At 33.7% G+C, this 12,998-nt stretch overlaps 2 protein-coding genes across 2 annotated transcripts; both read left to right on the top strand.

Moving 5' to 3' along the window:
- The first annotated feature begins 3,673 nt into the window (after window positions 1-3,673).
- On the top strand, window positions 3,674-8,371 carry LOC133681097 (protein LNK3). The gene is made up of 6 exons (XM_062104194.1): window positions 3,674-3,917; window positions 4,639-5,013; window positions 5,419-5,695; window positions 6,915-7,031; window positions 7,109-7,248; window positions 7,796-8,371. The coding sequence occupies exons 2-6, from the start codon at window positions 4,649-4,651 to the stop codon at window positions 8,079-8,081; spliced, it is 1,185 nt and encodes a 394-aa protein (XP_061960178.1). The 5' UTR covers window positions 3,674-3,917; window positions 4,639-4,648; the 3' UTR covers window positions 8,082-8,371.
- Window positions 8,372-10,078: 1,707 nt separating this feature from the next.
- On the top strand, window positions 10,079-11,270 carry LOC133690081 (protein MIZU-KUSSEI 1-like). The gene has a single exon (XM_062110247.1). The coding sequence runs from the start codon at window positions 10,092-10,094 to the stop codon at window positions 10,878-10,880; it is 789 nt and encodes a 262-aa protein (XP_061966231.1). The 5' UTR covers window positions 10,079-10,091; the 3' UTR covers window positions 10,881-11,270.
- Window positions 11,271-12,998: the final 1,728 nt, after the last annotated feature.

Here is a 12,998-nt window from a genome sequence, read left to right as displayed (position 1 = left end):
CGAGTCTAATAAGAAAACTTGCTTTGCACATGTTTGTGCTGCTCAAATCCAGTTTTCCCATCCTCCAATCTATTCATCAACTATAGAAAAAAGATGATTCTTGTGGGGTTTTAATTGGACCTCATCAAGCATGTAGACCAATTACAAGAAATCAAGAAAATTATCTATCCTACTTTGAAGCTATCTTTTTTAGTCCAAGCTTTATTTCCATGAAAGATGTTTTGTTTGGAGATTGCTCAAGGGTTCTAAATGTTAAGGCAGGATTCTGAAATTAACTTCGTTGATTCTTTGAATAATAATAAGTGAAGGATTTGAACTCAAAAACGCTCTTCCTTTCCTTTATGGAGAGTACAATTTTGAGTATAGTTCATTGTTATATGCTTTGAAATCATGCAATGTTCTCTCTCTCTCTCTCTCTCTCTCTCTCTCTCTCTCTGATTTTTCTTTACTATTGATCCCCAGAATGTTTCCATTGGTATCCCAATTTACAAGGACCTGTATGCATGAAATCAAGTAATAATCATAGAAAAAGGGAGATTCGAATTAAAATTTAATTATATATATGTTGCAATAGAGAAAAGATGTGGCTATCAATTAAGCTAAATGCTTTGACCAATACCAAATTCAGTGAGGTAGAAGATTCAGAGCTAGTCCATTTATAGATACGAAACTCAAAGCAACATCATGCTGGTGATTTTTTGTGTGAGATTGATGTCTTTCTTCTTTAATTTTGGACGTGATAACAATTTATGACGACTAATTGTCTAGCTCAAAATCGCATGCATTTTCATGGCGAGGACAAAAGGCAAGCAATATCAACTTAAACATCCCATGTTGTTTTGATTTTGATTTTTGAGTGGACTATAAGGAATGCAGGAGGATATAGTGTTTATCCATGTGTTTTTCTTTAGACTTTGATATGGTTTTGTTTGTGGACAATTTATTAAACTCGGAATTTGCTGCATTTTTCCGGAAAAAGACAAGTCTAGCAATGTCACCGATCTCAAGCCTTTATATTCATGTGGACTGGAGAGGTCTGAAGACGATTGGATTGATATCATGCATAATTCTTGATGATATCCTTAAGAATCTAGGTACTTCAGGGATAAGGTTTATATGTTGTATAATCGATTAATTTCTTAGTTTTAGTAATTTAATTTATTTTTTTATAGTTAAAGTGGTTGATAGCTGATGCTTAGTAAGCTAAAGTAACGATAATAGGTGATTGGTACATGGTAAGCTGAGGTAGGTTAGAAGTTGAAACTTATAAAGGGTTGTCTTTGGTAGATATAAAGACTTTTAGATGCTTAAATATCTTTGTAGAGAGAGAGAGTATAATGATATTTTAAAGGGATAGACACTAAAAATATATATGTAAAAAATATTGAGAATAAAGAAATTATAAACTTTAATCTTGAAGGATTCATGAGATATTTATAGTCAACGAACCTTGTTCTTTTGTGGAGAGAAGATGATGAAGTGTAATTTTACCTTAATAGTACAATTTACACATGCATTAATGAGAGATAAATATCTCTTATACAAATATTAATAAGATAACATATTAAATTAGTAAAAAATATCACAAGAGAGTGTTGGGCTCATACGGTTGCCTGAGCATGTTATGGGTGAAAAATAGACCCAGACAACATGGTAGTTAGGCTCAGGCACATGCCCGAGCCCATAAAGGGTGTTGGCCTTGAGCTCAACATGTGTGTCGAGCATGCTAGCACCCAGGGCATTTGGGCGGTTGGTCCTATGCTTATTGGGTGATTGGTCCTAAGCAGTATTAATCTCTCAAGAAAATTCAGATTTATGGTCAAAATATTCAGGTTTAATCCTAAATTTATGATGGTTAATCAAAGTTGATAATAATACGAATTAATTGTAATTGTTACTAGATTTAATTCTTTAATTTATAACATCTAAAATCCACTATAAAAAAGGATGATGAAAGAAGAGTTTTATGCAAGGATATTTTTTTAGATGTTACACATTCTTCCTCACCTTAGTTTTAATGTCTTTCTTTCACTTTAAGCCTTGATTTCTCTTCAAAATCTAGAGTTTAGATTCACTTTGTTAAAAGATTTCTATGAATGTAAGAACCTAAATGGTCTATTCTAGAAGCATTTTTCACAAACTTGAACAATTTTTTCAGCTAAGAAACTTTAGATTTATAGCTAAAAAATTCAGGTTTAGTTCTAGATTTATGGTGGTTAATCAAAATTAATAATGGTGGAAATTATTCTAGTTCTTATCATAATTAATTTCTTAACTTTTTCGATTTTAAAATCTACTATAAATAGGGGGTGGAAGAAGAGTTTCACATAATATTTTCAAATTTTACACATTTTTCCTCACCTCAATTTTAGTGTTTTTGTTCTCATTTTACGCATAGGTTTTCTTTCCAGATCCAGAACTTAGGTTCACTTTATTGAAAGATCATGGAGTATTTACTTCAATTCAAAAACCTTATTTAGAAGTGCATCTAAATTAAGGTGATGTTGTTAGAATATTAAGAAGATCATTACAAACATTCTACTTGCACAAAGTGAGGAGTAATGAACCCTTAGAACAAATGTTTCATCTTTGACAATAATAAAATTTTTATTATTTTAAAATGCTTCAATAAAAAAATATCATTTCTAGTTTTAATTCAAACATATTTATTTTATATTATTAGTATGCATACTATAACTTTTGATATGATATCAATTTTAAATTTAAATATATAGTTAGTATGCATATTAAAATTTTATTATTATATCTGTGTTGAAATCATGTTTGCCATAAACTTTTATTTTGTATATTTATAGAATAAAACTTGTATGAACACTAGTCTAATATTTTTTAAAGAAAAACAGTATTTTTAAATTTATGGTCACGAAAAGAATTACTCTAATATTGAGCAATAAAACACGAACCCTAATTACTATATTGGAGAAATAAATTTCAAGAATCCAGCAATGAATAGCATCACAAAGTGGTAGTGACAAGGCTAAATGCTCAAACGCAGCACAATAAAAATGAACATCAGGTTTTGGAGGAACATTTCACCTGGACACCACAAAATTAATATTAGTCGGTGCCGTTTCGGTCCAATCCCAATTTTCTTACAACAACCTGGGACAATCTGCATCATCATCATCATACAAGTCCCCGGAGTTTGTCTTACCTCCGTACCACACAAACTGCAGAAACTCTGTGGCTCTCGTCTTCTTGTACTAAAGGCAACTCACCCATCCTTGACACCAACAACACTGTACTAGATCCATGCTCTATGCAACGTGTCAAGATCAAAGACATTGCATGTTGCCACGTGCCCCCCCAAAAACCCATCAGGGAAGCGATACGTGGGGTCCCTGGAAACTATCCACGCAAAAGACCAAGCTAGCCACGACCACCATTGCAGGTAGAGAGCTTTGGCCTCTTATTAAAAAAGAAGGGTATTTAACTATTTTTGCTCGAGATAGGAAAAGTCTTCAAAGGGGATTACTTTACTTGGACGCATCACAAGCAGAACACCAGGACCATGATTTCTAATTTGGTGGGTCCAGATTCTGATACGTGGACCAATGAGAGTAAAGATTTTGATGGAGGTTCTCAGCCACAAATCTCAACTTAAGTTTTCAGCCACTACTCACTTTCTCTCTCTACACAAGTTAGCTTCACTTTCTCTCTCCCTACTCTGCAAACTATATTACTATAAGGTGCTGCAAAGGAAAACAGGGCCGCCTCTGTTTTACATCTAGCGAAAAGCACTAATCTTTTTCCAAGGCAACAAAAACCTCCATCAAAGTTTGTATTTTTTATCGTTTCTTTGCTGTTCTTATCATCTGGGCTGCTTCATTTCTCTATATTAGCAACTGGGTCTTGGTCATTCTCTTAATCGAAACCCACCACCCAACAATCTCAAGGTTTTTTTCTTCTTCTTTTGATGCTTATTGTGTATATTTAGTTCGGTTTATAGTGTCAAATTTTTAGTCTTTGGCTTGTGAGATATGCATGTATGTTATGATGAATATGTGTTTGTGTGTGATTACTTTGTTTGATTTTCATAATTTTTCTCTTTGTTTTGTTGATTTTATTTATATGATTCTTACTCATGATTTGAAGTTTGAATTCTTTAGTATAATTACTTTAAGCCTCTTCATTTCTTACAGCCTCTTCAATTTGTTGGTGGGTTATGATTTTTTTTTTTGAGGTCTTTGGGTTGATTTTTATGCTATGTGGTCTTGGTTGTTCTGTTTGGTTGATAAATTATGATACTTTGTCTATGTGTTGATATTCTATCGGTTTTTAAGTTTTTGGTTGGTGGGAAGTGAAAGGAACTCGAATAATCAAAATCATTAATTGCAGTTCACTTGCTTATTTCTAGTTTTAAGGTAGGACCTGCAGCTCCACTTAACTGATGAAGTTAAAGATTCAGGCTTGTATTGTATGATAAAACAAGTTCTTCGCAATTGTGATTTTGTTCAAAATCTTGGATTTAGTAATAAAATTAGGTGTACTCTTTGATATTGAATAAGATATGAACTGTTTGTATTGCTTGGCTTTTCAACTTTTATTAGATTTTTTTTTTATCTTTATGGTACCTTTTTTGACAAATGGGGATTGTTTTCTTTTCTTTTTCTGCAGATAAAATCTCATGGAGTGGTATTCTGGAAGTGGTATTGATGATTTTGTGGTTCCAGAGGATCGAGAAGTATATGATAGGCTTCCATCACCAGAGAGTTGGTCGAAATGGTGTGCAGATGCATCAGAAAGTCATGAGTTTTCTAACAAACGCTTTCTTATGGATTCAAAATTGACTGGGGAGGAACTCAAATTCAATGGTGAAATTTTGAGTAAAGAAGTTGAAAGTTTCTACAATGGTAAAGATCAGTCTAGTGGTTCAAGCATCAGTGGAAGATTATCTGAAGAGTCACTTCCCCAGACTGCTCTTTCATGTGACCAGCCAGATTACCAGCTTGATGATCTTTCAGAAATCGAACAACTGGATGAATTTTTCCTGTACAAGCGTAACTTCTGGGATTAATTTAATGCCTTTAAGAAATCATGTAGTATCAAATGTGCTGTAGCTTGTCATATTGATTAGCAGCATGCTCGGACACCCCATGGAAATCGAATGCTCCCTTAGTTGTGTGCGCTAAAACACTACTATCCATCATGACAAAATGGGTAGAATTCTTGGTTCCTACAAATGGATTATACCAGTATTTGCGGTGATGGCACCTATCTTTGTGCCACCTTCATTATATGGCAATCTCTTGTGCCTGCAGCGCTACATGTGACATAATAGAGCCATTCAATATCCATGGGGTGCCCAACATCTCCCTACATGTGGTTGTTATTTCTATCAAATATGATGCTTCCTTGTTAATCTTATTAATCTTTTCTCATTTCCATTTGTTGCAGGAGTTCCTTTCTCGAGGATCTACCCAGGAATGAAAATCTTAACAGCTCATTTTGCTTTTCTGCCGAAGCAGAATGTGGCATGGTATCTGCTGACAATCGCTTCACAGACACAATGTCAGATTTGCAAAGTATCTCGAATGATGCACATGGCATGGGAAGCTCAAAGTATCTCAAAACACATGCATTTTCTCCATCATTAAGTTGGGAGGAAGGTGAAGTTGCTGCTTCACACTTCAATCCATGCAACTCAGACCAAAAGGATTTGGCACCGGTAAAGGTGAGATTTTCCATCTCTTTATTACCTTTAATTCAATGATTGACCATATCTTTTTCACAAATTTCCTATAATGAAATTCATGGTTCATACTAAATCTTTGATAAGCTTTAAAGACCCTAGCCCTGTTGCCTGTACTTGTTTCTTGGATGAAGAGAGGGTTTTATTTTTGTAGGTGTACATGCATATGCACATTTTTTTATTCTCTGTGGACCTAGCACAATTTAATCCATAGTTCTGTATGAGCTCCTTGATTTGGGTTTAGAAAAAATATTGGTTTTTTTTTTCCCGTTTCCTTCGCCTATCTTAACAATAATATTGACTAGGTTCGTTCATTTCTTGCTTATGAAGATATCCATTTTAATCATTCAAGGAGAATGACTTCTTTTACTCTAGTCTTTGGCAACACAGAGAATTCAGCTCTGCTTGTTGCTGGGATACATTCTGTGGAAAATTTGTTTGTTGTATTATGAACATAGGGTGCGTTTAAATCCACAAGGGTGGAGTCTAATTTCATGCACCTATCATGGACATATTTGGTCGAAACATCATCAAAGAAACCACATGCACGTGGAATTAGGCTCCAGCCTTGTTTAGACCTGACCTAGATTTTGTTGTTTGTTGTCACACCAGTGTGTCTCCAGACATGAAAATTAGACACAATCACCTGCAAATTATGCCCATTAGATGAGAATGGGGCAGTCAAGGCCTCAGTGTCTTAGGCCTGCCATTATCTCAGCTAATTGTGATATAAATACTCATTGGTTATGACCATAGCATGCTTTCTATATTCTTTTGGAAATTTTATTTCATCAATTTTTTGTATGAGTCAACATTTGTTTCATCATGTATTGTTTGCTCCTATAATGGTACTAGCTATATTTATACACTTGGCTTATATTTCCTTCAAGAAACTCTTTTCTCAAAACATGCTTAGCCTACATCGACTCCAAACACCCATGCCATTGAACAGTGGGTTGAATTTCTAAAAACTTTTTCTGGTGTAGTCTGGAAAATTAATAACCTTATATGTCGGTTGTCCCTTTTTTGCACAACAGTAGATCTTAGTTAGCATTCTGCTTTCATCTATATACACATACTGCCTGTGACGAATAGCAAGAGAGTAGAGAGAAATGCAAGGACAGATGCCTATTGGTTCCAATGAAGATTTTTAGTTTGTGAGACTTGCAAGTTCAACTAATCATGGTTATGTTTTTTCAAGGCATCGCTGGTTAATGTCTTGGTCCCTTCTGAGCATGATAGTATGATTGGACTTGTTGACGAGGAAACATCTCTTCAACAATCTGCGCTACAGGAGCTAGAAATGGTTATGGCCCAGGTATAACACAACATCCTAAGAGCCCCCTTTTTTTAACAAGCAAAACCAAATCCTAATGATTTTTTTTTTCTTTTCAGTTAAATGATAAGACTAGAATTTGCTTTCGTGATGCCTTGTACCGGCTAGCCAGCAATTCAAAGCAACATCCAATAAAACAGGACCAAAATGGAGACGTGTCCATGGAAACACCGGGTACCGGTGAAGATGAGAAAATGGGGTACTTGCACAATATTTGCCTAATGCTTATAATCTTTCTATGCTTATCCCACTTTTTTTTTTTTTTAATTAGAATGCTTATCTCATTATAATTTAAGGCCTTAATATTTTAAGGTTGTTCTCCTAAACTGATTGCTGTCAAGTACTGACAGTCAAAATAGAAGTATATCTGGAAATGGGTTGATGACCAGAGCTCTTATCTCTGTTAGTCTCCAACTGATCCTGAGATTTTGTTATATATGTATCATCTGTTAACCGGTAAGCGTACCCTGAACTTTTTTGGTAAATGGTTGACATTATCTATCTTCACATATACTACTTTCATGTTGCTCTCATATCAATTAGGATTCAACATTAATAGCATCTGGAAGTAATTACATAAAGTGACAACTCCCATGTAAATCTCTGCAAACAAAAACAAATGCATCACATCAGTGGTATTTGGGTGATCAAGCATCTGTTGAGTTCCATTGACTTCACTGCATATGTCCTTGTATAATGCATTGGTAATCGAGCTATCTTGATAAGAAAGTGAGCTTCATGTTCAGGTCTGGTGGAAAGACGACAATCGAAATGGAGACCAACGCCATTGACAGAGCCATTGCAAATCTCATGTTCTGTAAGATGGACCTAAACATGCGAGATTTTCCTGTCTCAGCACCAGTAAATTCCAAGCAAGGAATTTCCAGAGAAACAAAACCCCTAAATTGCCGCTGGAATGAGCCTCAAGTCCACGATCTCCCTTCCTATCCAAGTTTCCGAGGTGATGCTGAGGTCCCAATCCTTGGTCATGGATATCGACAGATAAGAGCAAATCCAGGCAAGCATATGTGAAGAAATCCTGAGAGAAGATTTTCTAAGTTTATAGTAATGTTTTTCAAAAGTAGGACGAAGCCAACAATCCTTGAATAAGTATTGTACTCCTCTAAAAAAAGATTGAAAGATCCTCTTGAAGTGCTTATCTCATATGTATATACCAGGGATTTATGTATAATTAGTATGCATGGTTAGGTGCTAGGTCGGATAACTTGCTGCATCCACTCAGCTCAGTTTTGGTAGGTGCATATACAGATGGATTCAGTAAGCAGTGACATACAAGCTAATGCATTTGTTGTTCTTGTTTACTCTCAGTCCAGCAAATTACTGATCCATGTGTTTGAGACTTGCCCGTCTTCTTCACTGCATGCTGTAAATATCCATTTGTCTTCAACTTAAATCAAAGCTTTATTGGCTTTCAATGAGATCGAATTCAAGATTTTTTAAAGAAAGGACATTGATTTGTTCACGGCCGGAATCCTCCTTTTTGTTTTCCTTGACTCAGGAAAACAATACGAAAAGAATAGACATTTCAAAAGCTTTTTCCCTCAAGGAAATTGTCTTTCTTTTTTCTTTTTACATTTTAAATTTATTTTGACTTCTGTTTTTGGTGAATTTATTAATTCAATTGTCATCCATAAGGTCAGCTAAACCAAAAATAATTAAAATAAAAACAAGAACCCTGAGGGTAACTGTATAGATGATAGAAAGCAACACGGAATTGACTTCTTTTTTTTGGTGAATTTCTTTTTTACTCTATTTCTTTATTTATTTTAATTTATCCAATGCTTCAATGCAAAATTTCCCTGAATATTTCTTTTAGTTTAATGTAGGTGTTTTGTGCGCATTTCAACTAATCCCACGAATCCTAAAGTTAACGATCATATAAACCTTTAGTGACCATCATATGAGCAACCACAAGGTTCGAACCTGAAATCATAGAAAAAATAAATCTCTTGATTTCAAGTTTTTATCACTAAACCACACCACCTAAATGGTTAAATTTCCCGAATATTAACAACATTTATAGTGGATATATAATGATCCCTATATTTTCATGCCAATCACTGCTTTTTTATGCCCTACATGTCTGCGACTGCGCAAGATTAATAGATAAAAGTTTAAAAATCCTTAATAAATTAAGCATGCCAAGTGTTTATGCATAAGCAACAAAATCTTCAAGATAACACTGTCCAGTTCAAAACATTTTTTTTTTGGTAAATATTTAAATCTTCAAGACTTCCGATATTTGATTTAAAAATTTTAAGATTTGAAATCCAAATTAAATTAAATTTTAAATTGAATAAAAAAATTGATTTAGTCACATTTAGTAGCTTGAAAAAATGTGAATTTATACTTGATCATGACAATGTTAATGATAATAATTTATTTTAGAAAAAATAAAATAATATTTTTTTAATAAAAATAATTTATCTAAATTTATCGAGAAACTATAATCCTAATTTTTTTTCGAGTTCTTCCTCGAAATTGGCAACTATATAACCTCTAACATGGATGTAATTAACTTCTTTTTTATTTATTTTAAATTAGGGTAGAATTAGAGATATATTTGGTAAAATCAACAAACAAGTAAAAGTTTTACCAATTCATCATTCAATTATAATATGTAATAAATTAACAAATATATTGATAATTTCGCTGGCAAAAGTAGCAAAGTTTTCAAGTTGTTCAGCTAAAAGAAATACCAGATTAATTAGCCTATTTATTCAATGGCTTCAAGAGAGCATCAGATCTTTGCCAGCAGTCGATCCAAGAACTACAACTATCAAACTATCTTTAGGGTAATTACAGAACTAGAAATTCTTAACCATAAATCAATTGTAATATAAGAACAAAAACTGAAGAAAGTCTCAACTCTTCCTTACAGAAATATTTAGAAAATCAAGAACAAACCACCTTAATTAGTTGAACGTGCATGCCTCAACTCTATTCTTCTTATATATGCACCACCGCCACCACCACTAAGCCCACCAAATTAAGCCCACCAAGGACTTACAAGCCTCCATCATGCCAACCCCGCCATCAACCCCACCATATCCTCTCACGCCGGTACAGACTCGGTCCCGGTCGCCATCGACCTTTCCATCTCCCCCAACCTCCCCGTCTTCTGGAATGACGAACCCAATGTCTCCAATCCAGCCTGCTATGTCCCTCCATCAACCAAATGGCAAGAAAGGTTCATCAAAGCACAATAAGATATTCCGCCGTGTCCGGGCTGTTTTCCGGTCATTCCCTATCATCACTCCAGCATGCAAGATCCCCGTCTCGCTCCACGGAAACCGCCTCCATGACGGGCACGTTGGTGGGACCCGCATGACCGGAACCCTGTTTGGGCATCGGAAAGCTAGGGTTAGTCTTGCCATCCAAGAAAGCCCCGGGTCCCTACCTATTTTATTGCTTGAACTCACAATTCCCACAGGAAAACTCCTTCAAGATATGGGAGTGGGGCTTGTTAGGATTGCCTTGGAATGCGAGAAGAAGGCAAATGATAAGACGAAGATTGAGGACGAGCCGATATGGACATTGTTTTGTAATGGTAGAAAGTGTGGTTATGCGGTCAAGAGAGAGCCAACCGATGAAGATTTAAATGTAATGCAAACCTTGCGTGTTGTCTCAATGGGAGCTGGTGTAATACCTACAGGAGATGGAGCAGATCAGCCTGCAGATGGAGAATTAACGTACATGCGAGCATTCTTTGAACGTGTGGCAGGGTCCAAAGACTCAGAGACCTATTATATGTTGAATCCTGATGGAAACAATGGACCAGAACTAAGCTTATTCTTCGTCAGGATTTGATCAGAAAGGTAAGGCAATGTTTGTGGACTAATTCTAACGATTGAGATTAATAGCTTCTGATCCTTCTGCTGAAGGTTTACAGAGTTGATCTTTTGGTGCAAATGAATTGGTAAGTTATAGGTTATGGGAAAAGTTCGAGAGCAAGAGAATTAAGGGCAAGACAAAATCTTCTGCTATTGGATTGGAGGGTGTCCTGGTTTCTGGGGGAGGAAGGGCTGATCACTTTGTTTAATTTGGGTGATTATTTTCAGGGAATTTTTTCTTTTTTTCTTTTTGTTACATTAATTAATACTTTTAGCTAGGGACTTAATTTTAGGGTCGAGGGGACGTGAAATCCCAGTAGAGATCTTGTCATGCCCTTTGAAAAAAGGCAGAAACAACCATGTAAAACTTGATTGTACGTAACACATTAACTGTTCATCATTTCATGAGAGTAAATGTGAAGAACAATGGAAGAAAAGCATAGAGTCGATCGCACTCCAATTAAATTAACTGTATGTGTTAAAACTGTGCTAACTCTTGCAGAGACTATGGATTAATGGGGCATGCATGCAGGCAGGCATGTCTCAAAGCAACTTTAGACTAACTGATGATCATATGATCTTAATTTTCTGATTTGAATCAATGTATAAAGAATTGATGTTCAATTCATGACCCACTACTAGATTTATTACATCGATACGTATATTACCTCGTCCTAGTCGATAGTAATTCTCAATTGAGCTACGATCAAAAGTTTAAGAACTATATTAAATAGTGAGATAATCTTTAGACTCTTATTATCTGTGTTGCTTGATGAAGTTGTGCCAGAGGTTGCTGTAGAATTTCCGAGTTAATGTACAGAATACAGTAAGGTGGTGTTGATGTCCCAGATATTTGTTATTTAGTGTTTAAGATATACGTACTGTGGTTAATTAATATATTTATATATCTGGATTTTTTCTTTTTAGACTAAGAAATTCTAGGTTCATAATAAAAGTTTAAGTATTTACAAAAATATTTTTAATTAGAGGATTTAAAAGGGTATAAAATTGGTATATTTACGAGAAAGATAATAAATAATCTAAAATAGCTTTAAATTTAAGAAAAAAAAATGTTTATTTTGAGTTTTAAAATAATGAATAATTTGAAATTTATATAAGTTTATCTTAAAAAATAAAAAGTTATGAACTCTTACCTTAATGGTTCTAGGGTTATTTATAGCCCTTGAACCTTGTCGTTTTGATAAAAAAAAAAAAACAAGAGAAAGTCCTCTACTTTCAATAACATTAATGAGAAACAAATATCCCTTACATATCATTAATGAAATAATTAGTATGTCACTTAAAAAAAATATTGTATACACCTATGAATATAGAAAAATCATTACATCAGATATGAATTATTCACATAATTATTTTAGAATGAGAAACATGACAATTTATTATACCTTTAATACTTTTAATTTAAAAGATCCTCTAAAATCAAACATATAGTCTTAGAATTTGGTAATGATTAAATTCAAATGTTTTGAGCCTAACTTGTTTGCTAGATTAATAATATCTTAGACTTGATTGACTATTAAGTTAAAATTTTTTAGATTTGATATAGTTGTTAGATTTATGCTATTTTAAGATTGGCTGATTACCTTTTAGGTCTAATATATTTCTAGAATTATTTTGTTTATAAAATTATTTTTATTTATTAAAATCTATAAATAAAAATAAAAATAAAAATTGACTAATCATGTGACAGGAATGCCGTTTGAGTTAGGGTCATGGCATGTTAGTGATATTAATTATTTCAACGTCGGTTGCCTTTAGCTAAACATGTATGTTTTAGAGTATTCTAGCCTCCTGTGCTGTCGGATTGGATATTTTTTAAAACAAAAAATAATATTTATATAGAAAAAATAGATATAAAAAACTGTTTACAATAAATATGTAAAAATGTTAATTAAAGCTAAGCTAATATAGAACATCTCGTTTATAATAAATATGTAAAAATATTAGTTAATGCACTGTACAATTTAAAAATATTTTTTAATTAAATATATATTAAAATAATATATTATTATTATTTATATAATGTATATATAAAAAAAAACCTTAAAAAATATTCTTGATATAAAAAAAAGTA

The sequence above is a fragment of the Populus nigra genome, chromosome 1 (genome assembly GCF_951802175.1).
Source record: "Populus nigra chromosome 1, ddPopNigr1.1, whole genome shotgun sequence".
NCBI classification, from domain to species: Eukaryota; Viridiplantae; Streptophyta; class Magnoliopsida; order Malpighiales; family Salicaceae; genus Populus; species Populus nigra.
This window is presented reverse-complemented; position numbering and strand designations above follow the sequence as displayed.

Excerpts from the sequence above, each read along its gene's own strand:
- LOC133681097 (XM_062104194.1), top strand. The coding sequence starts at position 4,649 with ATGGAGTGGTATTCTGGAAGTGGTATTGATGATTTTGTGGTTCCAGAG. Across the intron at positions 5,014-5,418 it reads CAACTGGATGAATTTTTCCT|GAGTTCCTTTCTCGAGGATC; the intron begins GTACAAGCGTAA and ends CATTTGTTGCAG. Across the intron at positions 5,696-6,914 it reads AGGATTTGGCACCGGTAAAG|GCATCGCTGGTTAATGTCTT; the intron begins GTGAGATTTTCC and ends TGTTTTTTCAAG.
- LOC133690081 (XM_062110247.1), top strand. The coding sequence starts at position 10,092 with ATGCCAACCCCGCCATCAACCCCACCATATCCTCTCACGCCGGTACAG.